This window comes from Gopherus flavomarginatus, chromosome 25, assembly GCF_025201925.1.
Source record: "Gopherus flavomarginatus isolate rGopFla2 chromosome 25, rGopFla2.mat.asm, whole genome shotgun sequence".
Classification (NCBI taxonomy): domain Eukaryota; kingdom Metazoa; phylum Chordata; order Testudines; family Testudinidae; genus Gopherus; species Gopherus flavomarginatus.
This window is the reverse complement of record NC_066641.1, coordinates 10,959,429-10,986,230: the sequence shown is the minus strand read 5'-3', so window position 1 is coordinate 10,986,230 and position 26,802 is coordinate 10,959,429. Positions and strand designations below refer to the sequence as shown.

General features: G+C 50.5%; 1 protein-coding gene across 1 annotated transcript in view; it reads right to left on the bottom strand.

Moving 5' to 3' along the window:
• Positions 1-11,615: 11,615 nt before the first annotated feature.
• Positions 11,616-26,802, bottom strand: part of SOCS7 (suppressor of cytokine signaling 7) — a 36,212-nt gene continuing 21,025 nt past the window's right edge. The window contains exons 8-10 of the mRNA XM_050935368.1: positions 22,333-22,468; positions 21,698-21,855; positions 11,616-16,166 (exon numbers count right to left, since the gene is read on the bottom strand). Of these exons, the coding sequence (XP_050791325.1) occupies positions 21,735-21,855; positions 22,333-22,468 (257 nt within the window). The 3' untranslated portion in view covers positions 11,616-16,166; positions 21,698-21,734. The remainder of the gene's footprint in view (positions 16,167-21,697; positions 21,856-22,332; positions 22,469-26,802) is intronic.

Sequence of the window (26,802 nt, the reverse complement as noted above, 5' to 3'; positions counted from 1 at the left end):
TTGCAGTAACAGAGGGATGGGTAGAACCAGGGAATAGGACACAGCAAATTCCTCACGGGCGCAGGTGAGCGTAACATCACAGGCCAAGTCGGTTCTAACTTTGCCTTGTGTTCTCCCGGACCCAACCTGTCCTACACCACAGCAGACGGTGGCTGACGTACGGATGCAGGAGCCAGGATGCCTGGGTTCTCCTGGCCTTGCACAAATGACATAGGCTGATCATTTTCAAAAGCGGCCACTGAGTTGGGAGGAGGGGGCTCAAATTTTGAGGGAGTCCAGCCTGAGACACCTCGGGACTGATCTTCTGGAGCGTCCCATAGCCACAGATCCAAGCAAAACCCAGAGACTGGCCCCTCTTCTGAATGATCAGGCTCTTCTGAATAGTTTGGCCACCCAGAGAAGTGGAAAATCTCAGCCAAGCTCAGAGGCATAAGCCAGGCTGGGCACTGGGCATTCACAGCAGTCCAGCGGCATCGGGACCTAAAACCCCTGCCTAGACAAAGCCTGAGATCAGAGCAGGTAGCAAGTGAGCATCAGGATTTCAGAGCAGGAGAGGAAGGCGGCTTTTGCCCGGGGACTGGGTGTGCGAGAAGGGGGATGCTTCACAGGATAATCTAGGGATGGCTGCCCAAGCTCTGCAGTGCAACAGGGAGGCGATTATGCAGCAGGCATGTGTGGATAACACAGAGCAAAGGGAAGCCTATTAGATGGCGGCTGGAAGAATGCGGCTTTTGTCTCCCGGCTTATCTGGCTTTGAACCTCTCCAGGAAACGGGGAACTTTGCTGCTTCTGGATGCTAATGAGAGGTTAAAAATAAGATCGGAGCCAGGCGGCCATGTTGGCGTTTCTATCCGGCGGGGAGGGAGGGGAGAGGCCAGGCCGCGCCTCTGACAAAGGGGGCTTTATTGCGTGTACGTGGGGGGAGGAAAAGGGGGCTGGAATCCAGGGAAGGCCGGGTGGCCGCGATGCTGCGGGTAGAAAGGATCCTTCTAGGCACACAGGGTGGGCACCAGCAGCTGTGAAGATGCCTCCTGCCCTGAGCCAACCCCACCCCCACAACCCCGCAGGATGCAGCAGCACCACATTTGGCCTTTCCTCTTTCCTTAGTAAGCAACACGGTTGCTCCTTGTCTCTAGGCACCAGCGAGGGCTGGGCATGGTCACGGACACACATCTGTGTGCCCACAAGTGCCTGCGTGGCAGTCGAGGACAGCTGTTGGGAGGCTCCCGGGGCTTGGGGCAATGGAGCCTTCCCACCGCCACCTCCAGCCCCTAAGCATCACCTCCCCAGCAGGCCAGGTCTCCAAGCACCTTCCCGCACAAGCATAAGAACTTGTGGCCCACTGGGGCTAGGACCATTTAAACCAGCTGAAGATTTGCCCTTCTCATCCTATGTCAAGGAGCCCGGACGCTTGCCCTACCAGAGTCATGGCAGCCCACCTCTTCCAGCCACCTTTGAGCCTCCGTTGCTCCAGCTTCGGGTTCAGAACTGTTGCCCAACACCGGGATATCTGGTCACATTCCACGTTGCTAATAGCCACGGCCCTACGGGGGCTAGGCAGATGCTTGCTTTTGGGGTGCTGCCTGGGCTAGGGTGCTTTGCAGGTGGGGCGAGGCAGCAAAGCTGTCTTCCAGAGGCTGATGAGACGACTTCGCCCTCTGCTTCCCTGGGCTGCAGGATGGGCCCCAGGACTGCACCCGCCTGGAAGGTTCATGACTGGCAATGCGCTTTCCAGCATGCTGGGATCCCAGCCCCCACTAGGGAGGAGAGTTACAGGGTCCTGGCTGGCCCAGACGACAACAGCTTGCAAAGCCTCGTGGGGCTGAGCCGGGCGAAGCAAAGCGCTATTAGCTCCGACACACGCTGCCTGCTATTAGTTACTGACCACAGTATGTATGCTTGTATGCTCCTTGGGGCAAGGAGTGTCTTTTTGCTCTGTTTGTACAGCACCTAGCACACCAGGGTGGTTCAAAAGGAGGGATCCTGTGTGGCACTGCAACACAAATAGTAAAGAAGAATGCAGGGATTGCAGGCTTACCCAGGTGGGAGACAGTCCCCACTAGCTAGTCCACTCATCAGCGCACCAGCTCTCGGAGGTTTACCCCAGCCGTCCAGGCGCGCTCCAGAGTCACCAGGAGATGGCGGTAGCTACACTGCAAAGGTGCCCTGTACAGGAGGTTGGTTTGTTATTAAATTGGGCATAGGCCCTATCGCATCGGGCTTCACCAGGGTGGGTAAAGGAAGGCTGGGGGATGGGGATCTTTGTTTCTGCTTGTTTCTTACTTTAGGACCATCGGCTAAATGCCCCGGAGTGGGAGTAGGGGGCCCTCCCTCCCTGTCACTGAGTGGCTGTGACTCACAGCAACAGCTTTCCCCCAAAACATCCATTAGGCATTGGAGTCGAGGCAGCCTGGCAGAAAATCCCTTCTCCTGCTCAACAGCTCAGCCTTCAGTCCCTCACGACATCCCCATTCCCTGAGTTCTCCAACTGGCCACAGAGTTGCCTACTCCAGGAGCACTCTGGCCAGATACGTACAGAGTTACCAGAGAGGCAGCGCCAGCGGGTGGGGCTGAAGGAGACATATCGCCCTTCCTGGCTCTCGTGGATTGCCAACCGCTTCCTCGTGGCTGCGCTTCACACCCACTCAGGCCAGCTTCCCAGCTAGACAAAGGCAGAATTCCTTGCGGGAAAATGAAGTGGGGAAAAACCCTTATCTTGCAGCTGGGGCGGGGGGGGAGCCCACACAGGGCAAATCCTCCCTGCCCTCCACCTCGCCTTTGCTCTGCCACAGCCCCAGAGGTGAAGTGACCCCAAATCCTACAGGAAGGTGGCAGCGATGTTGCAGCATCCCCATGCCCTGCACGGCTTGCTACATGCATCACTGCCTTCAAGAGGGCAGCAGGCCAAGAGGCAGGGGCAATACCCTGGTGCAGGGAGACCCCTTAGCAACCATTGCAGAGGAGAGTGTGGGCACGGGGAGGCAGGGCCAGGGCAGAGCTGGGCCTGGTCATGGGCCAGCCAGCATGGGTGGAACTTAGGGCTGCCTTTGTCTGGGCCAGGGGTGACACTGGGTCCTAAAGACCCTGAACTGGGACAGCACCATCCCTTGCTAAGTGACAGGAGCAAATCTGCCTTTGGCTGCTGGGTGCGTGGCCCGGCCCTATGCACCACCTGGCAGAGCCTGTCTCCCCTCCCTCTGCCCCCACCACCTTTGTCGGCTTGCCAACACACTCAGCAGGCTGGGGGTGGGGTGGGGGTGAGGGGGGAATCCCAGCTCCAGCACCACACTCAGAGCAGCAAATAAAATCCCAGGATACAAAGTGCACAGCCTGGGAGACACTGTCTGGCAGGTTCATCAATGAGGCCCTTTGTTCTCACAGACAATACCAGGCCAAGGGGGCTACAGCCTCAGCAGGGAGAAGGAAGCTGAGATCCAGGCTGCCACACAGGCTCTCCCCCTTCATTGCAGAAGGCAGCATTGGGGCCTAATGGTTAAAGCAAAGGTCTGGGTGCCAGGCAGGGCCTGGGTTCCAGTTCCACTCCCTCACTGACCATCACTGGATCCAATTTGTGCCTCGCTCAACCCAAACTGAAGCAGCGGGAGGATTCAACTAGCAACCCGAGGCTGGCTCCTTAGCCTGTGTAAGTGGGCGGCTGGAGTGGCACCAGCTGAGGAGCTGGCCCAGCATGGCCCATGGATGCTCCCTGCACTCAGAGTGCTGGGTGCCCCCAGTACACTCCCTCTGCCAGGCCTGGGCTTGGCCCCTGAGCTCTAAAGGCCCCGCTCCAGGCCAGCATGCAGCTCCCAGCCAATGCCTCACAAGCCTTTCCTAGATCAGGTTGTCTCCCATATTTAGCAAGGGCAAAGGGGTCATGACTCTTGGATGGTGTCCAGGTTGAGAACCCCCTACTCTAAATCACGGGGAACGAGAGAGAGTTTCCCACCAACTCCGCTGCAGCCCTTCGTTTCAGCAAAGCATCAAGGCTGGTGCAACGCGTGCACCTTGCAACAGTCAGTCAGGGCCCTGCGCTCACCAGAGCTGCGGCACCAACACAGAGAGGTGCAAAGTGCCCTCGTCGCCCCAGAGAGCTCCAGCCCCAAGGTCCCCCAGCAGCCCCCTGCCTGTGGGCCGGAGAGAAACCAAACGAACCGCAGGCAGCAGAGCCCCCTCGCACCAACTCCTCTGCTGCGTTTGGCGACCCAAAGCTTCGTTAAAAAACCACTTCTGCCGGGACAGCCATGGGCTCGAGGGAGCTGCCATGCGCTCACCTGCTCCGCTGCTGGGCTAACATAGCCACCCTGCCCAGGGGCCAGGCCATAAAATAGCATTCACGGCTGCCTCCATTAGCACAGGGGGGTGCCCTGGACAACCAGGACCTGTCTCCCACAGGCTAGGCACCCCCAAGGGGGAGATTGTGTCTGCACTTCAGTGTAACAAGAGCTGTGGGGCAGGGGTTGATGCTTTCTTCTAGGTCTGTACAGCACCTAGCGCAGCAGGGCCAGGGGCCGTGGCTGGCTCTTTGCACACCTACGGGCTGGCCAGTGCTTTTAACCACAAGCCACATACAGAACAGCAACAGCCTGCACCTTCCATGGTCGGCACTGCTCTGGTGCCAGTGGCCCTCAGTTCTATTCCTGGCTCTGCCAGGGGCCTGACTGCCCCAGCCAGACCAGATCCTTTCATCCTCCTCCGTGCCTTGGACTCCGCAGCTGTGCCCCAGGGCCAGCAACGCTGCCCTGCTTGGAGAGTGGGGTGTTGCAAGCTCCTCTCCCCAGCAGCCTGGGTCAGTGGCCCAGGCGTCCCCGGGCGCTGGGTTTGGCCAGCACAGACTCCACGAGGCTAAGCCAGGAAGGTGGGGGGGTGCGATGGGCGCCTTAGCCTCACCAGCTTCCCCTAGCCCCCCTCCTCTCCAGCTCCTGGCAGCCGCTGGTGAGCAAGGATTCTTCTCCGAGCGCTCACCCCATTCTGTCGCTCTCCGGGCTTTGATCTGCCAAACGCCGCCGAGGCGTTCAGAGACGGGTTCTGACGGGGGCGGTGGGGGTGGGGAACAGCTCAGTGCTAAAATGGAGCAGGACCAAGGAGCAGAGCTGCCACCTGGGGCTCTGAGGGCAGCATGGGCCAAGACCCAGGGGTGCTGTCGAGGCAGGGACGAGAGCAAACTCCCAGTGGGGGCTCTCACTTCTGGCTGCAGCAAGAGCAGCTGCCCTTAGGCAGGGGGTCAGGGCAGTTAGAGGGGGAGGTAGAACTCTAGTGTCCTGGCCCCCCACAGGGGCCACACTAGGGGCAGGGCAAGCTGCCAGGGGCCTGGCTGGTTTGGCAGTTAGCTTGCGGCTCGGATTTCCCAGCTCCCGCATAAAGTCAATGAGATGCCGGCCCCTGCCCCATTGGTCCCTTACAAAAATCCCAGGCCGAGTTTCTTCCAAAGCAATGCAGGCTCCCTCCCGGCCCATCTCCCTCAGGGCCTAACTCCCCTGGGGTGACTTCACTGCAGCCCAGACACCCCCAATGGGCTCCAGCACCCAGCTCCAGCTGAGAACCCCGAGCCATCCCTGCAGGCTCCCAGTGCTCACCTGCCTGCCGGGGGCTCCAAGCAGCTGCTCTTGCACACAGCTCCTCTCAGCGGAGCGGGTAGGGTGACCAGACAGCAAATGTGAAAAATGGGGACAGGCTGCGGGGTAATAGGAGCCTATATAAGAAAAAGACCCCAAAATCAGGACTGTCCCGATAAAAATTGGAACATCTGGTCACCACAGGAGCAGGTGAGGAGGCAGAGTGCACCTTCCATTGCAATGAGGCTACCAAGCATTCAGGGCTCCCCTCTTGGCACATCCCTGTGGGACACAGGCCGGCCTCAGCATTGCTCCATCACGCCGGATGCCACGGGCACCGTGACACTTTGCTGGTTGGCCACGAGGACCAGTCTTGAGACACCTTCTCGCTCTCCCTCGACAGCCCTACACCGGCCACCAGCAGCCCCTCAACCACGTCCTCAGCAGCACTCAGCCAGGAAATCGCTCCGCTGGTAGCTACCGTTATGTCCCACAGCTCGATTGGTTTGGAGTGGGAGGACACATGGGGGGCATTGCACCAAGATGGGAAAACCACACATACCAAAGCCAGCCGCGGAGCAGGCCCCGTCAGAATTTGAGCTTGCACCACGGGGCTGATTCCCCACTCCATCCTCACACCCCCAGCAGGGACCCCATTGCAGTCCCCACTCAGCCCTCAACTCCTACAGGGACCTGGGTCTCCTTTGGCCAGGGAATCTCCCCTGGCTCTGAGCCAGCCAGTGCTGCCAGGAGTTAAGTTCTTGGTGGAAGCCCTTGGGCCCTGTCCTCCATGCACCAGGTGACAGCACACAGGCATAGTTTGACTTCTAGATTTGGGGGAGCAGCTCCAGCTAGGCCAAGGGGGCTGCACATGGAGGCAAATTCCACTCCTGCCCAAGGGCTTGCAGTTTTGAGGGGCTTACTCCCCGAGCCCCGGCTCCCTCCATGCCACACAGCTCCCCAGCAGCCCCCTTCCCAGCAGCTGTTCAGCTGAGCGACAAGATGCAAAGCTCCCCCCTGCAACAGCTGTTTCTTCTCCTACCCTTCTGCCAGCCCAAATTCACACGTGTCAAGCCTGGCAAGGGCCCGCCGGGTCACAGCTGATGCACAAACGCTACCGGCAATTGCGGAGATAGGGCACAAGATGGCGCACCAGGCATGGCAGAGGATCCCAGCCCCCCAACCCCTTCCATGCTGTGCCCAACCTCAGAAGTGGCCAGAAATTGATCCAGCCCCCCTGTCAGCCGCACACAGGGGCATGGACGATGTGATGTGTTTTTTGAAGCAGGTAGTCAGGAGCTCTGGCCGTTGTAAATGACTGAAGTGATGCCCAGTGAGCTAGGGTGGCAGAGGAGGGCGCACGATTTCCATTTAGCAACAAGAATTCACATCCACCCCAAGCAGCAATCAGAGCTTCCCCCCGCCCTGGCTGGCACAAGCAAAGGTCAGCTAAGGAAGAATCTGACCATGATAGGCCACTACTGATCGCACAGCAGCCACGCAGGCCCACGTGCTGGGTCTGCTGCAACTCTTCCTCCTTATGGAAGCCAGCTCAGAGACCCAAACCAGAGAGCACAAGGGGCAGGACTCTGAACAGAGGAGGGTGCCTGGCCTCAGTCGACAGAAGCAAGTAAAAAGCAGCACGGAGGAGTGGGACAGTGAGTTGGGGCTCTCTCCCCCCAGCCACCAGTGGAAGAGCAGTGCTGGAGGCACAGTTCCAGCACTTCAGGTGCTGTTGCATTTCACAGCAGGTGGCAGAACATAGGGACTCTACTTACAGCAGCATCCCCATCCTGCTGCAAACGCAGGGGAGTTTAAAGGGGGACAGAAAATGGAAGTGATCCCTGCTGAGGAGAGTCCTAGGAGCCCTGGAAAGGGAAGAACTGCCTTTACCCCGATTTCTAAGACTGGATCAGATAAGCCCACTTCCAGTCCAGCATCCTACTACCCACAGCAGCCAGTACCAGGGGCTCTGGAGAAAGGCACAAGAAACCCAGACAGTGATGGAGGAGCCTGAAGGATCCTCTTACTGCCAGAGGCATAGCTGTTGGAGCATGTACCACGGGGTGTGTGGAGAGAACACCAGACAGTCGTGTATTCCATTCAGTGTGGCACGCTTCCCTTCCACGGTGAGGAGCTTCCTAGAGCCTTTCCTAACAGGGCTGTTGCTTTACAGCTCCCAGAGTAAAGAGGCTCATCAATGCAAGAGGGGGACAAAGCCCCACAGTAGGTGGGATGGGTTACAGTACCCACACCGGTGCAGGTTCCTGGCTGGGAGTGAAATATCTAAAGACAGTCTGTGAAACAAATTTCTAAACATTTTATTTCAAATTCCCCTGTCCCGCCCCCTGGCCCTTCCAACCAAAAAACCCATTGTTCGAAACGACAATAAAAATGAGTTACAAACACAAAAGTCAGAGGTCTCCCTCACTGACAATTTACAAAAAAATGAGAATTTTACACCGGCTTCCTGGACAAGATCTGCAGCAGTTACTAATGCTTCCATACGAGAGGCCAAGCATGCCTATTAATACACTATATACAGACAACCCCCTTCTGGAACTAATCCACAGATACACCTTGCTTCCCGCCCAGCCACCCCCAAAAATAACCAAACACACTCAAAGTGCATTTGTTATGTTTATATCAAAAAACTATTTTTTTTTAAAGATTGGCCTGCAAGTATGTTTACCATTTAGTAACTTTTTATATAGTTTATGAAAATAAATTATACAGCAACTATTTTAATAAATTAAGCCAAAAAAAGACCAAAAAATTAAGCAAAGCTGCATTTCTGCTGGATGGTGGTTGAAGAGTCTGGGACTTGGAACAAGTCAGAGCAGCTTTTATCCACTTGGTTTACAACATGCGCCACACAGAGGGAAGTTCCATCTGGATTACCCAAGAGTCAGTGTCTTTAAGCTATGCAAGAATTTTGCATGCTACTTTGATTGAAATGAATCAAGATCAAACAAAGAGTAGATATTTGCCTATATAATTTTTTTTTTAAAAAAAGGATAGGAGGCTGTAACTCCAGTGTTTGTTTTTATTGGTCACTGGTTTTAAAGAGTGACATGCAAAGAAAAGAGAGAGGGTGGGACCCTTTTTTCCCCCCTTCTTTGTATTAAGGCTTGGAAGTTTTTTTGTTTCATTTTGAGAGTGCACACAAGAGTTTGCCTGCATTTTTCTTGATTAGCACCTACAGCATTTTTCATCTGAAAGCACTTTAAAAGGAAGCATCTTTCACCCCATTTTTCAATGGGTCAATCAGGCACAGCATTTAAGAGACTTGACCAAGGTCTCACCATGGCAAGCCAGTGGCAGAGAGAAAGAACCCAGGTTTAACACCTAGCAGAGTATGCTATCCCCTTGGGAGTCACCTGCCCCTAATTTGTAGATTAGAATTTCGGGTCTTGTCTGCCCTGTTTTACCTAGAAGACACTATGGGGCAACTAGGATTGTGGCATTAGTGGTCAACTAAGTGACACCTGCCTGAAAGAGGGAAGGGATTTCTGTTCAGGGTGTTTTCAAAAAAGCTTCCTATGAAATGCTTCATTGGTTTAAAGTTCAACTGAAAGATGAGACGGCTAAATGCACATCCAAGGCCTCCACTGAGTCCTCCAACAGGGAGGCCTAGACCTGACAGTGATTTTAATGGTAGGATACAGGCCAAACCTGAGGTCTTATTTATAAACTGTGAAGAATCGAGAAAGGGCACAATCCAATTCCTCTCACACCCTGTATGTTTAGCAAACTCTGCTGCCTGGATTCCCTCATTGCCGGCCCTACAGTGAGCTAGAAAAATCCCACCGCTCGCCACCACCTGCACTAGAATTCCTCCATCCTGCTCAGATCCAGAAACAGCTGTTGTAAGCCTCTGCACTGTACTTGTCTATCCTGCAAGATACGCAACCACATACCTGGCTGGTGTTGCCAAAGAGGTACAAACCCAATGGCCAGAGGTGCACAGTAGCACAGGCCCCTGATCTGGAATGAACACTTTTGGGGTCTTCAAGTGCTGGATGTGTAATGTGGTGCCACGTGCCTGGAAAAAGTGCAGCAAGAGTTGAAATTCCCTCCTTTGCATCAGAGGTCTCTATAGCTCAGCTGCATCACACCCAACCCAACCAGGATTCAGCTTTTGCTCTTCTAGCCCCAGGAGCTGCTAGTTCCTGAAATGGCGACTGAAAACTTTCTTGCACCAGTACAACTTACGGCATGAATTTAAACCGATTTAGGTAAATCTGTGTAAAAAGACTGTTGGGAGCTCTTCTTTCTGTGGATGAGTGGCTTACTGAGGTTTAACTTAAGTCAATTAGGAACAGAGGTTTAAACTGAAATGAAGCCATTCAAAATCATCCACATGGCCTTTTGCAGTGGTTTCACTATCAGTTTAAAAAAGTGATTCAAGTTCTCAGTGCAACTTTCTCATCTTGTGTAAGCTCCTTGGGGCAAGGAACATCCAATTTTTACAGCACCTAACACTGTGGGGCCTGGTGCGCCTATGCATTACGGTGATATAAATAATGAAACATGCACAAATCCTTACAGAAATAAAGTATTGAGTAATTGCCTTTATAGTGGTAGAACTGCATGCACTAGGGGACAGTACTGCTTTCATAGGGTGTTGAGCAGGCCTGAATCTCAAGAATAGTCAAAATTAGGAAGCTCTGCTGACTAAGATCTTGTCTAGATGGGAAAATCATTTTCACTGTAATCTAAGGTATGAATTTAAAGAGATACCGTTAGAGCTGTGTAGTCCAAGCCCAGTGGGCACTTATTCCAAAGGAAGAAGAGGTATATTTCAGTTTAACGACAACCCCTTTCCCAGCAACAAAGTAAACTGACAGAATCCCCTTGTTCTGGTATAAGTGTCCACAGAGAGGGTTACAGCTGTATACTATACGCATCAGACAAGGCAGAAGAGAGCAATGTCTGTAAGGTGCTGAGCACTCTGCTTCCACTGACTTCACTTGGATTGACGGTGCATAGTCTGTGTAAACAGTACTCCAGGGCTTCTTGAGATTCGCTTGGTTAAGTCAACCACTTTAACTCTTTAAGCCACTGAAGATAAGAGCTGTCTTCCTGTGTCATTTGACAGCAGGCACCAGGTCATAACTAGGAGGTGGGGCACGGGCTGGGCATGCAACACGGGGAGCCTTTTAGAGAAGAACCTAGCCAGAAGTGTCACAATGTGAGCAAGACAATCTGGGCTCTTGCGTACTGAACTCACTGTAAATGGATATGGGATGGTTATTTACAGTAAGTTCTAGGATTGAAGACTGAGCCAAATATTTGAAACACTGTTTGATTTTGAGCTCCACCTTCTTGCACTGTTTCCCCTTCAGAGGAGAGGCCTTCGCAATTTCTACACCTAGTTTTCAACTTAAGTATGGGAGCCCCACAGTTCAAATGCTGAGCTCTCTGCTGACTCTAGTGCTGACAGCAGGCTTCCTAAACGAATGTTTCACTAGTGAAAATATTTGCAGTTTAACATCACTGGGGACATCAACTATGTTCTTCCCTCTTCCTATAAAGATTCAGAGCTGCTTTCACACCAGGTCACTCATTAGTAAATTGCACCTGATGCTTAAAAAAAAAGTTGCCTTTTTTATTTAAAAAGTTTACTCCCCAGGAGCAAGTCAAGTCATCTCACTACCTATAGATTCTGTTGCTGTGAAAAGAAAGATGGCAACGTATGCAACAGGACAAATTTGGTGTTTGAGCTAGCTACCTTTAAAGGCACCTTGTCAACGTGAATGTTTGACGGAAATTTTGTACCAGCTGTAGTTACATCAAAGATCAGCAAAGAGATTTCTTTCAACTTTAATTTGTGATTTGACAGCACTTTAATATTAGTCAATTTCACTGTCCATCTCCCTCGCCCCATCAATAGTCAAATTCTCCCTTACTCAATAGGGCCCCAATAATCTGCAGCAGAAAAACCCCATGGTTACAGGACTCTAAGGGGCCCCCCTGGGTCATCTCATCCAGTCCCCTGCTATTGTAGGCAAACCCATCATAGAATCCTATTTATAAACTTATCAAATTTACTTTTTCTTAAAGGAAAAAAGAGACCAGGACACTAAAGAAAGCCTTAAGTAACTTTAAGAGAATCAAGTTGATCATGTCCCCTTAAATCTACACAAGCCCACTAACCTACAAGGAAAACAAAATATTCCCATAAGAATGTGAAATGTTCCTCCCTACATGGGGACCGGGATCATTCACAAAATGGGAACTAGGAACAGGTCACCTGTAAGATCTCCATCCACAGGCCTGCAACATCCAGCAAGGAAGAACAGCTGGAGAGGAGATGGTTCTGTCCATTCCCTTCAGATTTTGATAGTCTCTGAATTGAAGCAGTAAAAGAAACATTTACACCTGTTGCCAGAATCTACGACATTGCCATCCCTCCAGCAGGAAGAACTACTAGCTCAGAAACCTAGCCCTGAAGTGATAAGAGGTACTTTCAATACGAACAAACTTCTTTTAAACATGGATTCCAAAAGAGTTCTTATTTACTGCAAGCCTGTCGGGAATGTTATCCAAGCGATACTAAAGAGGCAGCAGAATGGTTATGCAGTACATGTGCCTCCCTTTGCTCGGCTATGCCTGAGAAATGTGGAGATAGCGTAACTTTACAGGGCAGGGGTGTGGCACTCTGTCACCCTTACATGTCGTGTGTTGCTGCTACGCCTGCCTTCATTCAACACAGATCACTAAAATGATGTTGCGTAAGGAGAGAGACATGCTTCAGATTAGCTCATTTACTATAGCATGCAGAAACCCGCAAGCCCGTGGTAAGTTTGGTGGAGTTTCCTATTGTTGAAGGCAACTAAAGTGAAGCCTTACAAACAGAGTAATTTGCAGACAGGTAAAGCCTTGTTAATTTCTCCATGGAAAAAGTACAGGCTAGTAAAATTGTGATGAGCTTCTGACTTTTGCAAGGTGCTTACAGGATACCTGTTGGTAAGACAGAGGCTTCTGCTAACAGAGGCGCCTCCTATGCTCAGCAGCAGACAGCATTACATTCCATACCAAGGAATCCCTGGCACCAGGCAGAGGAAAATAAAAGCATCTCTGACCAGCTGCTCAAGGATGCAAGCCACAGCCCTGTTAACCGACCACCATCCGGCTAGAACGCTCACCCGCTGCAGCATTCAAGTTTCAAGTACCAGCAGAAATTGCCAAACAGCCCATGAGGGAAATTCCTTTTCGAGAATGCTTACAGAAGACCAAATACAGATGCAACAGCATTTCAGTAAGTTACTCTGCTTCTTGGACTGCTCCTGATTGTTTTATGTATATGACTTGCCCTAGGACTCAATGGCTCAGCAGGAACACGTCCTCAGTAGTTGCACAGGGCTTAAAAAAGGAGAGTGAAGTGGAGAATTAACATGCCAGAGAATGAAGAGGTCAGAATAGTTGAGATCAGCGTTTCTCTTTCAACCAGCCAATGCTGGGGTGTTGATTTGTGCGTTTTTATCCTGCCCCCCTCCAAAAAAAAGATTCCCCCCCCCCCAACCCCATTCAGGGATGGTAACTCATTCTACGGGGTTATTTCAGTGCTTGGCCATTCCAAATACATTTCCTCTTCTTTTTCCAGCCTGCCTATTTAAGTCTCCACCTTGCTTCCCCAAATCCAGCATCAGTTTGACAGCTTGAATCTTTTTCTGCTCCAGAAAGATCTGGGTGGTTGGTATGTGAGAAACAGCACAGACATCTTCCGAATTTAAGGGAGGTGGGGATAGGTCCTCCCCCCCACTCTCTTTACAAGCAGATCTGCAAGACTCACAGACCCATGTTGATTGCAGGTAGTCCCCACGGCTGGCGGAAAACAAGGGACCATCGGAGTCCCTCCACGCTCTGCATTGTTCTCCCAATCCAGTGCCTCACAGAGCTGTCCAATTAGAGGGAAGGTTAATGAGCTGTTAGTCTGCAGCTGCACGTAAGTTTATAGACATTTTGGAGGTGTCAGATCCTCCTTCGCAGTCACTCCAGGGAAGTAGATTTTTTTCCAGTGTATGAATTCGCTGGAGGTTGAATATTTGGATTCTCAATCCATGGCTAGGATGAGCTGTATCAAAGCTGGAGGAGCTACACATCAGGGATCGCTGTCAGATCCAGGGCACCTCCCACTGTAAAGGAAGACGCAATCAGTCTTGTGCATCCAAGCAGCACGGCTGGATTTTCAGGCTGTGCATCATTCGTCTCAATTTACTGTGCGCTCCTTAATCTTAACTAGGCCCACGACTATATGTGAACTGCAAATCTCCGGCTGGTGGGGGGACGTAGGGTTTATGAGAGAGATGAAACTTCTGGAGGCCTCGCTGATGGGCCATGTTGTGCTATGGACCTAAAGAGCCCAGATTTCACAAGAAAACAAGACATGCTACAGCTTTGTCTACACTGCAATAAAAACCCAAAGTAGCGAGTCTTAGAGCCCAGATCAACTGGCTCTGGCTTGCGTTACGGGGCTAAAAATAGCAACACAGACATTCCCGCTTGGGTTCTGAAACCTAGCCAGAGAGGTAGGTCTTGGGGCTTGAACTCCAGCACAAAGAAGGAACATCTACACTGCTATTTTCAGCCTCCATAGCTTGACTTAGGCTCTGAGACTTGCAGTTGTGGGCTGGGTTGGGTTTTTGTTTGTTTGTTTTTTTGGGGGGATGGGCAGCGTAAACGTCCTGTAAATGACCAGTCTAAGAGTATTCATCCCTCTCTGCTACCCCCTGCCCAAATAGGTAACCACCAACGGGATGCAGATTCAGTAGCAAATTTTTTCAGACGAGGTATTTCTAGAGACTGCTTAAGCCTTGTTGTGGTTTCATCCGGAAGTTAAGTTGTTCTCATTTACACAGGAAAGGAAGAGCCCTGGCCTCCAGCCCGCTCTGTAGGAGCTCTTTACAGAGAGCGAGGCAGATTTCATGCTACCCTCTAACCTCAATATGTACACCATTCCTTAAGGAATGGTGTGAATCCTAAAGGCTCACGAATTGCTACATCCAACGTAGGGGACACTCAGAACTCGACGAAAGGACTGCCAGGTTAGAAGATCACAGCCCAAGTGCCAGACACAAACATCACAACTTCCAGATCACCATGCTGCTGGAAGGGGAGGTGGGCATCAGTCAAGTTGAGAGGAATTTTTAGTTTTACTAGACAGGACGCGAGACCCCTCCTTAGAAGGGTCTCATCCCCACCAAAGGACAGACACTACATTTTGCTATGAAAATAACTCCTTAGCTGTGAAGACAGCAGCAGACCAGGCTTCTTGAGATGGAGAGGGCTATTACTAGCACCAAACGCAGTAAGCCATGGCAAATTTAGGAGCCACATGGCAAAAACAGTAGAAGCAACACTGTTTTAGCTCTCCTGTTACTGGCCCCATCTGCAGGAATTGTTCTGTGCTGCAATACTCCCAGATCATCATGTTCTAGGTCATCACTAGAAAGGCTAGAAATACAGAGCATCACCCTCACAGGAAAATCAGGAAGCTGTCTCCAATTACGTTGGGATCATCCTTCGGTCCTGAATCATCCCACCTAACCCACGGTCAGGTTCAAAAGTTTGTTCCCCGTCTGTTGAGTAGGAAAGATGTCCCACAACAGCCTTCGCAATTAGTTGTCAGGATTCGACACTGCTCCTTTGATTAAAAAGCCATTTCATTCACAGCTTTTGGGAATAGCCAGCACAGAGGCCATAACAAAACTCCCCATGGCTCTGCAGTGCTGAGATTGCTTCAGTGAGGCAGGAATGCCCTTGGCTCAGGGATTGCTGGAATTTAGACACAACAGCTTTGCCAGATTCCACAGCTATCACAGGAGGAACTGTAAAGGACTTCAGCCCAAAAAACTCTTGGGTTAGATCTTTTGGCATTTGCTGGGTGGCTGATAGCTTCTTACTCCTCAATGCTACAAGCTATTCCACTGGCAGAAGGCTTCAGAACATTTGAATGGATCACACACAGTTCCCCTCCTTGGATAGGATGTGAAAGTGCACAGGACCACTCGGCTACTCCAGGCTAGGCTGGGCTCTTGCACTGTCTCCTAGAAAGCACAGGATCTACGAAGCTGCACTGTTTAGAGCGCTAGCGCCTCTCCTCCCTCCCACCTCAATTATTCTATATAGCTGCAAACAAATCTGGCCCATTTTCCTTCCCAGCAGTTCTTTGGCCACAGCCACATGATGGTAGCCAAAGAGCAGTTTTACCAGGGTGGCTGGATTGGATGATCTTGCTGTAAGATCTTTCTTCCCTCACCCTTGAATCTGCGGTATAATAAAATCCAGCTGCTCTTAAAGAAAATATTTCCCATGCTGAGAAATGGAAACATCAAAAATAAAAACTTAAATAATAAACAGTGCCATGACATTCTCCGTTCTGCGAGGAGTCTGGGATCCAGTTCACTTGCTGTCAAAGGCTCCATCTCCAAGCCAGGAGCCAGAGCTCCAATTTCCATTCTGCTGTGCTTCTTAGGAATCCTCTTCAAAGGACAAAAGAGCTTGAAAGCAGAAGTCACTACTGCAGAGGCAGGCTTCCCCCTTCCTGCGCCTCCCTTCTGCTGTAGCTTTGCTTAGGCTCTTTGCTACAGGATCTCAGCAAGCAAATTCCTAATTGGAGAGATAAGAGTAAGAGAATTAGTCAGCCTGTTTTACATGGAAGAATTCAATGCAGATCAGACTCCCACAGGAGAGCTGGACTGGTACAGCATAGGAACCTCCATACCGACATACCCAGCAATGTGGATAAGGAGTACGCTAAAGAAGAAAAAAAGCTCCCCCCTAGTCGGACAGGGAGAACTCCATTCCTTGGCAAAATCCGAGACAGTCAGTTAACAGCTCATTTTGTTAACCACTTGGATACCAGTATTGACAGCTTGTTCCTAGAAGCCTAGCTCTTGGCTTCAAGGGGTTAGATTACAAGTAATTGTTTCCTGAGCTACCTCACACTTAGATTTCCCTGCCCAATTATCAGATTGATCTGCCCACCTCATCTCTAGCTCTCCTTTTGTGTCTCTCTTCTCTCCAAAAACGCCAAGCTAGCACTAGCCTCTCCCATAAAGCAACTGGTTTAGTCCAAGTATACTCCAGATCTGCTTAGCCAGCGCAGCTAGAGAAGCCCTTACCCAGCACCTTCTGGCCTGGCTAAGGAACCAGAGTTAACTATTTACACATGGGGATTTATGAAGTGCGTCCTAGCTAGCACACTTCAGGGAAAACGCACAAACACATTCTACAACACTTTCAATTGTTTTTCAAGGCCAAAAAAAGCCATTCCCATACAAACCCCTCCGGTCTTATGTACATGAGACACAGATACTGAACGAACGACTCAAAACCTTCCCGTAACAGGGCATGAGGCTTTCAGAGCACATGCAGGCCCCCAGTACACCTGTCATGACCATGGGGAGCAGAGGTCACAGTCACATGACTAACTGCAGGCACATGACCTACAGGAAGCCTTGCAAGGTTTACCTCCATAGACAGGGGCAACAGACTGTAGGGACCCCAAAGGTGAGGGAAGCCCTAGTGTGGGTCCTTCTACTGTAGCCAGAAAGGCTCAATGGGGGAAAGGTGCATCCTCTTCCCCTGAGACGGCGGAAGCTGGAAAGGCTTTGGGTGGTTAGTACCCAGTACCATGCATTGAACCGCCCTGGTTTCCAGATGGATTTGGAAATGAAGAAAGGGATACAAGGACAGCCGTAGTTGGGACACTTTTTCCATCGCTGGCTCAGGAGTCAGTGCACCAGACTATACTTGCATCCAACTCACAAGAGCCTGTGTACTGCAGGGCAAGCTGGACTAACCCTGCAACATTCCTGCTCCCCCCTCCACGAATCAGGAAGTTCTGCACCCACTTTGTCTCCATTCAAAACCGAAGAGTTTACACACTGTACTACAGGGAAGCCCCAGGGGGTTGGAACTTGCTAATAGTGTAGCTTTGTTCCCTCTAGAGGCTAGACCATACATAGGCAGTAGCAGACTCTCACCCCTTTTAGCTAATGGGCATGGCCCTCAGCTCAAGCAGCGGAGATTCAAGCTCTCAGATTCTGCGGCACCCGGTTCAGTCCCTGTTGACAACCCAGCCAAGAGGGTCATCACATGTTATTTCAGTGCACCGAATGTTCTCGGTGCACACGAGGTGTCGGTACCAGCACCACAGCATCAGGGAAGTTCTAGGGGGAAGCTTTGGCTTTTTTAAAATACAAGCTGGAACAAAATTCTGCACCAAGAGGTAGATTCTACAAGTCATGGAATTATGCAGTACAGGATGACACTGGCTATGGGAGACTGGTCCAACCTGCAGGCAGAAGCTTCCTTAATACCTGTAATCTCAGCCACCAGAATGAGCCAGAACTCCTAGAGGAGACCGAGCATCTGTCCTCATCGAAAGTGAATCTACTGCTTCATGGCAGCAGATTCAGTCTGATCGATTTTATCCCTGAAGTAGATGGAAAATTCCTCACAGCTTGAAAGATCTGCTTCAAAGCAGAGGCAGGGCGGATTTATCAGGCTGTTAAGTACTCCAAATAGTTCCCTGTGGGTGCAAACGTGGAGAAGAAAATTCTCCTTGCTCCTCCTGCTAAGCTTCAAGATTGTTTACCAATCAGACAAAATAACCACTGACATTTTAACTTCCACCCCAAGTGTTGACTCCGGGGCAGGTCATTGCCACACCATGGAGTTCAGAGGGTAGCGGATAGCGGATAGGTGCTTCAAGAGGTAGGACAAGTGATCCCTGTTAGTGGGCCTGCCACAGAGCATTATCCCATAAGAGAGTTCTGGAACCCAGTTGAGTCCTGCCATCTTTGTGGATGAACTATTAAAACAGCTTCAAACTGCAGGAATCATAGAATCACAGAAAGGTAGGACTGGAAGGGACCGCAGCAAGTCATCTAGTTCAGTCCCCTGAACTGAGGCCAGACTATGTATTATCTGGACTATCGCTGACAGCTGTTTATCTTACCTGTTCTTAAACACCTCCAATGACTCAGATTCCATAAATTCCCTAGGCAAATTTGTTCCAGTGCTTAACCACCCTTACCCTTGTATAATAAAAAAATTATATATTTGTTATACAGTGAGGAAGAGTTTCCTAATGTATTATCTAAATTTCTCTTGCTACAATTTAAGCCCATTACTCAATGGATAAGGAGAGCAATTTATTACTTTATAACCACTTCTTACATAAAGACTTACATTTTCCCCCACCCCCTCCTTCTCCAAAGTAAACAAACCCAATTTTTTCTTCTAAACTTTCCTCAGAGGTCATATTTTCTTGACTTATTTTTGTTGCTCTCCTCTGAACTTTCTCCAATTTGTCCACATCTTTCCCAAATTGTTGGGCCCACAACTGGACACACTACTCCAACTGAGGCCTTATCATTGCTGAGTAGAGTGGAAGAATTACTTCTCGTGTCTAGTTTACACTCAGGCTAATACATCCCAGAATGGATGTTCATTTTTTTTTTGCACAACAATTACTGTTCACTCATTTAGTTTGTAATCCACTATAACTACCAGATCCTTTTCTGCAGCACTCATTCCTAGGCAGTTATTTCCCATTTATATTTGTGCAATTAACTGTAGTACTTTGCATTTGTCCTTAATGAATTTCCATCCTTAATTCAGACCACTCTTCTAGTTTGTCATGATCATTCTGAATTTTAATTCTGTCCTGCAAAGTGCTTGCAACCCTGCCCAGCTTGGTATCATCCGCAAACTTTATAAGTGTTCTCTCTACGTCATTATCCAAATCTTTTATGAAGATAGTGAACAGAACTGGACCCAGGATCAGATCCTTGTGGGATCCTACCTAATATGCCTTTCCAGCTTGACTGACCATTGGTAACTACTCTGAGTTTATGTTTTTTCCAACCAGGTGGGCACTCTCCTTATAGCAGGTTGTCTGGACTATATTTCCCTCCTGTGCTTACGAGAAGGTCATGTGAGATAGTATGAAAAGCCTTACTAAAGTTGTGATAGATCACATCCACTGTTTCTTCCATATCCACAATGCTTGTTACCATGTCCAAAAAGGATATTAGGTTGGTTTGACATTTGTTCTTGACAAATCCATGCTGACTGTTACTTATCACTATTATCTTTCTATGCACTTACAAACTGATTATTTGCTCCATTATCTTTCCAGGTTCAAAGTGAAGCTGACTGGTCTATAAACCCCTGTGTTGTCCTTATTCCCCTTTTTATAGATAGGTACTATATTTGGCCTTTTCCAGTTCTGGGCCATCTCCTGTCCTCCATGAGTTCTCAAAGAGAACAGCTAATGGATCAGATCTCTTCAGCTAGTTCCTTAAGTATTCTAAGATATCTTCAAGTCAGCAGGGCCTGACAAAAGACATCTAAGTTGTCTAAGTAATTCTTAACTTGTTCTTCCCTAATGTTAGCCTCAAATCCCACCCTATAATCTGGAAATGATCAAGACTTAACAGTCATCCACCCACCTAGGATAGGCCCATGGTGGCCACAAAATCCTGAGCCAATTCAAGGGTGCCCTCGCCCTCAAGAAAGTTGAAGTCTCTGAGAAGCCTGGAGACTCCAATGCCAGTGAGCACTGTGGTAGCCATCAGAGGCACATCATGAACACTACATTGCCTCTCCAAGTCAGAGAAAGGCTCGACTGCCTCCCCTAGCCTTTGCACTGCTCTTGGTTTTTACCATACATGTTAGATACAGGTCTAGCATCCTCTCCATCCCTTATCAAGCAGAACTTGTCCCATCTGATAAAGTGCACATGGGGGTAGATTCTGTCATCACTGATCCAGTGATATCTAAGGGATGTTAATGAGCCACAATGGACGAGGGGAGTGTCCCCACAGGTCAGACAGCACATGGCTGCCATAAACGATCCAACGCGGCCCGTTCCTTGCAAGCGCCACTATAGATGGCATGTTGGGATGGACCTTTAAGAGCTGGCACTGCGGGGATTTTTGACAGAGCTGCAGTCCATAGGGAAACTGGGATGGGCTACTGCTCTGCTTCAGGTGTAGGTTGTTTGGATCCCTGGAGAAGCTCAGAACCTGGAGGGCCTAGAAGTGCCATAAAGCAACCTATCCCCACCTCTCCCTGGTCTGCACTGCACCTCTTGGAGACCTGGAACAGAATCAGACCCAGGAACCTTTGTCCTCTAGATTAAAAAAGGGGAAAGGAAAAAGGTAGCTTCACCTCCTACTCATGATACAGTGCATTATGCTGAGCTTTTAACCCAGTGCCCCAGCACTGTCAGTCCATGTGAAAAGGCAGCCGGACTGAAATTTAATTTAATTGTGTATGCAGTTAATACCAAGCCTAATCACTGCCTCCAACTCAGATTTCTGGTGATCTCCTCTACCCCTCAGCTGCCTCCATCCACTTCAATACCATTTAAAGAGTCATTAGAATTCCTCTGCATACAATTGTGTGCCAAAGGGCTTTGCAGGAAGATACATGAGCAGAGGTCAGTCCACTCAGGCACTGGGAGAATAAACTTAGATTAATTAATTCCCCAGTTAATCAATTCTCTTCAACAATTTGCCTTTTCAGCCACCTGAAAAGAGTCTTGTAGAGAAGGAGAGGCGTCTCCCGAGCTTCCGTGTCCCAACACCAGAGGCTGCCGCCATCAAGCTTCCAGCTGCCCCCTGCTAAAATGGGGCAAACCACTCCCTACTGACCAGGTATTTCCCTCCCAGTCTTCGTTCCTGGATTGCAGCTTCCTTGTCACTGCAGTAGCTGCCCAAGCTCACTCCCTGACCACGTGTGTGTGAGGGGAAAGCTTTGTATCCTGCACCAAAGTGTTCACCCAGGCCAATGTGATTTGGGTCCTGGCTAGTTAGGAGACCACCTCTTTGCGTACAGTGCCAGAGGCAGGACCCAACACCAACAAAGCAGCTGGTATTCCCTAAGCCCTCCCATCCAAGTCCTATCAGAGATAACACACACCAGAACATTGTTATCTTCCTGCACCCTAACCAAGAGATCAGAAGGAACACACCCCAGGATAAACTCTGGTCAGCAAGAATGAGCCTTGACCTCCTAGCTGGGATTTCTTTGCTCTTTGCAGTTTCCCCGCAACAACAGGATAGCAAGGATTTTTTTTTTTTAACTGCATGGAATAACGGCTGGGATGGCAGAGTGGATTTTACCGTCTGTGACAATGACAAGATGGGCGAGGCAGCCTCGCTACGTCAAGGATTCAGTCTCCTGCTTCTGTTTTGAGATCAGCTGAGCTTCCTTCAGCGACAGATACACCTCCTCTTGGGGGTCATAATAATAGAACTTCCGGATGTAGGAGATCAAAGGCCTGGAAAGGGCAGGGGCAGACACCTTAGCAATGAGTCAGAACATTTAAAGAGAGCTACAGATTCCTCCTGCCGCCCCACCCAAGGCCAATGGTGTCCACTCCGAACAGGAAAGCAAGGGGCTTTGCAGCCAGAAGAGCGAGCCATCTAAGACTCCACACTGCCCGTTCATCTGCTAGCCACCACTCCTGTCCATTCGTTTGCTGTGCTACTGGCCATTGTGCCTGGTGTCCCTGCTCCAACAGCTCCTCACCTTGGCAAGCAGATGGCTGCTCCTGACCACTGTCCCTCCCTTCCCTGGCTACACATACAGATTCCCTCTTGCACTGCTCCATGGCTAAATGTTACAGCTGTCATGCAAGGTAGCCACAGGCAAATGGAGGAACAGCGAAGGGGCTACACTGCTAAGATCTGCCTTCTAGATTCTAGGCCCAGAACCAGAAAAGTTCCCCCACCCACCCCCAGTCATGAGAACTTACTTGGGCAGTGGGAGCTCTGGAATGTGGTCTATGCGGACAAGTTGCCTGATCCGGAAGCGGCAAAGGTGCTGGAGGGATTTGACGTTGCTGAACCTGGAGACAGGATACAGGAGCTGGACAGGCGTTGGAGGGAGACCTTAAAACCAAAACAGAGGAGAACAAGGTAAGGCTTTACTAGAAGCAAAGTAAGTTATTTATCAAAACCAGGAGGGAGCGAACTGGCCCCAGTGGGAGACGAGACCAAGGCACTGCTTTGCACAGGGGAGTGGAAAGTCTCCAAGAGGGAGCAATTGCTTTCAGTTTGCATGGGTTTGCTGGTCATGTTCTACGTGGATGGGAGCCAGTCTCATGAGCAAATCCAGGGAGAACTGCCCCCTCTGAATAATACCCCATCAGTTCTGCCATTTCCAGCAGTGAAGCAGATTCTAGGATTGCACATGTTTCCGACCAAGCTCTCTGGGAATCAACAGTAGCTGAAGCATCACTTTACGAAGGAAAGCGACAGGGCTTTGAAAACCATCGCATTTCAAGGATGCAGATGTCATGGGGGAGGGGAAGCAGGAGACTGAACTGGAGGGTTTGCATGGCGTAACCAGGGAGGAACTGTATCCACACTGGGAAGGGCAGGTTGGAATGAGCCTCAAGCCATGGTGTAAATCACCCACTCTTGAGGCCAGGAGGCTGGGCATAGAGGTAGCAGCAGTGTCAAGCCCTGGGGGCAGGAACTGTATTGAATCACTCGAGGCAGACCATGCACCGAACAGCCTTTTGCAATACCCACCCAAGCTAAGGGCAGGGACTGAACCCGCAGAGCTGAGAGGTCAGCAGCAGCAGGAGTGTTTTATCTGTCTTTTTAGAAGGATTCAGTACTAGTTCCTCTCTAACTGCCTCCTGCTGGCAGGGAGATTTCTGACTGAAGCCTCTGAGGCCAGCAGAGCAGAGTGAAAGGAGAGAAGGCAAAAGCTCTTCACACTAAGATGGGCTTGCAACTGCTCCAGGCAGCTCAGCAAGCCGTGAGCCAGCTTCTGAGAAAGTGAAGAAAAGGAACCAATTGAGGGTTTCCCCCCGGCCCCCGCAAAGAGGAATAAGCCTCTGGGAGCTCGGCCAGGAACTCCAGGGACACAGCAAGAGATTTGCATACTGCACTAGCCATCTGCCTCGCTGCTAGCAGCCAGATATACACGAGAAACCCCCACATCCAGAGGTTAACAATATTTCTGCTGCAATATAGCATGCACAAGTGTGCAGAGGAGATGTGGCTCCAAGGCACTATGACTCAGGGAGACTACACCAGATAGCCAGGCAACGGCGCTTTGTTCTTCAAGGGTCAGAAATCACTGCTGGCATAGGGGTTGCACAACCTGTTCAGTTTCAGGGCTGTGTGACGAACTGGGAAAGTTCTTAATGTTTTCTCTGAATACTGTATTGGTGCCTCAGTGTCCCCATGGCAGTTCTTAAGTATCTGGCAGAGCCAAGGGCCAGTGCACCTAAATGCCTGACCCTCTGTCTCCTAGCAACGGATGGCCTGGGCCCCTCCCCTGCAAAGGTGCCAGCTGAAGGTGTTGGAGACAAAGGGATCAGGTGACCTCCTGGCCCGGGAAAGGAGCTGAGGAGAGAGGAGGGGCTGGGAGGGGTTGTTAGTCTGGAGCTGGCTGGGGTCGAGTGAAGTGCAGACCTGAGGGTCTGGCTCACTGACCCCCAGAATGGACCCAGCCGAGGGGTCCGGTTCGCTGTATCTACAAGCTCTGTTTTAGACCCTGTTCCTGTCATCGAATAAACCTCTGTGTTACTGGCTGGCTGAGAGTCACGTCTGACTGCAAAGTGGGGGTGCAGGACCCCGTGGCTTCCCCAGGACCCCGCTGGGGTGGACTCGCTGTGGGAAGCGCACGGAGGGGCAGAGGATGCTGAATGCTCCAAGGAGAGACCCAGGAGGTGAAGCCGTGTGAGCTTCTTGCCCTGAACAAGTCTGCTCCAAGGGAGAGGAGGCTCCCCAAAGTCCTGACTGGCTTGGTGGGGAGCAGTTCCGGAGCATCGCCCGGTGACTCCGTGACAGGCTGCACCCCAGTGGGGAGTCACAAGGAAAGCGTTAAGATCCAGGTGAGACAGCAGGGGCGAATGTGCAGTTTGAGAGAGGCAAACAGTGCCATTCAATGACCGATCCTAGGGGGGTAGGCCGGGGGGAAGGGGATGATCACCTGTCTGGAGTAAGTAGCTTTTAAATAAGCTACTCTCCTTGTAGAGAGGAGGGAGAGATTTCAGGGAGAAACAGGGGTCTGGAAAGAAAGAATCTTTCAGGTCTAAGCACATGGGGACAAGAGTAAGGGGGAGCTGTATTAGTTACTCCAAGACATGGTGTGTGCAAATTGACTCCCCGCGCACCGAGAGGAAGGATGGGCTTGTGGTTAAGAGACAGGGGCTCCCATCCCAGCTCTGTCTCCGATCCCATGTGTGATCTTGGGCAAGTTGCTTAATCACACTCTGCCTCCTTTCTTATCTGGAAGAGGAGGATATTACTATATGTCCTCCTACCTAGTTTGGTCTGTTTAGACTAATCTCTTTAGGGCCACGACGTAATGTTATATATAAGGCCCTTTGTTTTCAGTATTTACCAATTTTCTCCAATTCCCAGGTTTTGAAAAAGCCAGGATTCAGGTTTTACTGATTTTCACCAGAATTTTAGCTTTCAGGACCTGGGAATTTTTTATTTTTGAGTATGCGCATGTGCAGAGGAAGTGCATGGGGACACGCTGAAGGGCTGGGGTCAACAGGGGAACAAAGGGCTGTAACCCCATGAGCACTGGCTCCCCTTCCAACCCCAGGCCTGAGAAGTGCAGGGGGCCACACAGAAGGGTCAGAAGGGGCTCTGCCTGGCAGGGGAAGCAGATGGGGCTGGACGCCCTAGGGAGCAAGATGAGCAGGGAGCTTGGTCCCAGCTGCTGAGACCGTGGATCCCACTTCTGATCCTGGCCCTTCAATGTGGCCCCAGGAAACAGACAGGGGCATGCTGAAGGGGGCTCTGTCCAGTAGGAGATCAGTGCTCATGGCCTGCAGCCTTCTGCTCTCATCCTGACACCGACAGCCCCATCCAGCCGCTTTCTCTGTGCAGTGGGGAAGCAAGGAGACAGGAAGCCGAGACATGGCAGCCGAGACCCCCCGACTATTACATCTTGAGTACCTAACTCCCGCTCCTGTGAGTACCAAACACCCCTCCCTTCCACCCACTGCCCTTTGCTTTCCGTTTACCTATTTTCACCAAATTCCCAGGAAATTAATAAAAACCCCAAAATGAAGGGCCTTAGTTATGCAGAGGACCTAGCACAATGGAGCCCCAATCTCAGCTGGGCTCACTAATTAGGACTATAATACAAGCTGTAAATTCACACCCTCATCACCCTTATACTCTTCACACCTGTGTAGATATCACTACCATTCGCTTCCAGCTCTTTGCAACTTCCTATTTGAGTGCGGCTGAATGGGCGGATTCCTCACTCTCTGGCCATTTAATTCAGGGGTCACCGTGCATCCCCACTTGAACTTCTGTACCCCATTACTGCCCCCTTCAAATCAGTTTCACACTTATTCACTTTACAGAAGTATTTTCTTCCTTTCATACTGGATTTATCCCATCAGCTTCTGGATACGGGGGGAGGAGGGAGCCGGTGACCAAACACCCAGCACACAAAGGTGAATTCTGCTGTCGGACTGCACTGGGGCAATACGGAATCACGAGCACGCATACCGAGTTCGACTTTGGGGTGGAACTGCGGGAAGCCTGGTCCCTAGCAGGCCACAATCGTGCACCTGACAGAGTCTCACTAACGCTCCCTTCTTGTGGCAAGCACGGATGTATTCCATCACTGCTGTCCCCCAAGGGACTCTGAATCTACAGTAGCAACTGCTTGAGGCTCACGTTTACTCGCCACTTGGAAATCTTCCCATGCACCTGCACTGCTTAATGTGTCTCTGCCCAGCGAGATCGAGGGGAGAACTGGAGAGCTGCAAAGCATTGAGTTGCCCACAAGATAGGGTAGCAGCACTGAGACTGGGGGAAACAGTAAAGTTTTAGCAACTAGTTAACTGGCTACAAACCAGGCACATGGCATGATGTGCGCTGTGGAGCACTAGGAAGTCTGTGTCGAGGGGGTGGGTCCATTGTCTAGTGGGTACAGCCACATCTGTGACAGCAATGAGCTACCCATTACTACTGTGCTAGTGCTGAAAAGAACTGGCTAACAAGTGTTTCTTAACAGTGCAGGGATCCAAGGCTACTGAAAATGATGGGAGCAGATGCTTACGTCATTCATTTAACATGGATAAAAAGTTAGAGATCACCCAGTAATCCCTGCACTTCCTGGGTTCGGAAGATGTTGATACGAGCTCCCGCCAGGGGGAAGGTTATTTCCACAAGCTGTGGGTGAGAGACTCTTTTCAGCCACACATACAAAGTGGATGTGTGAGGACACTTGTCAT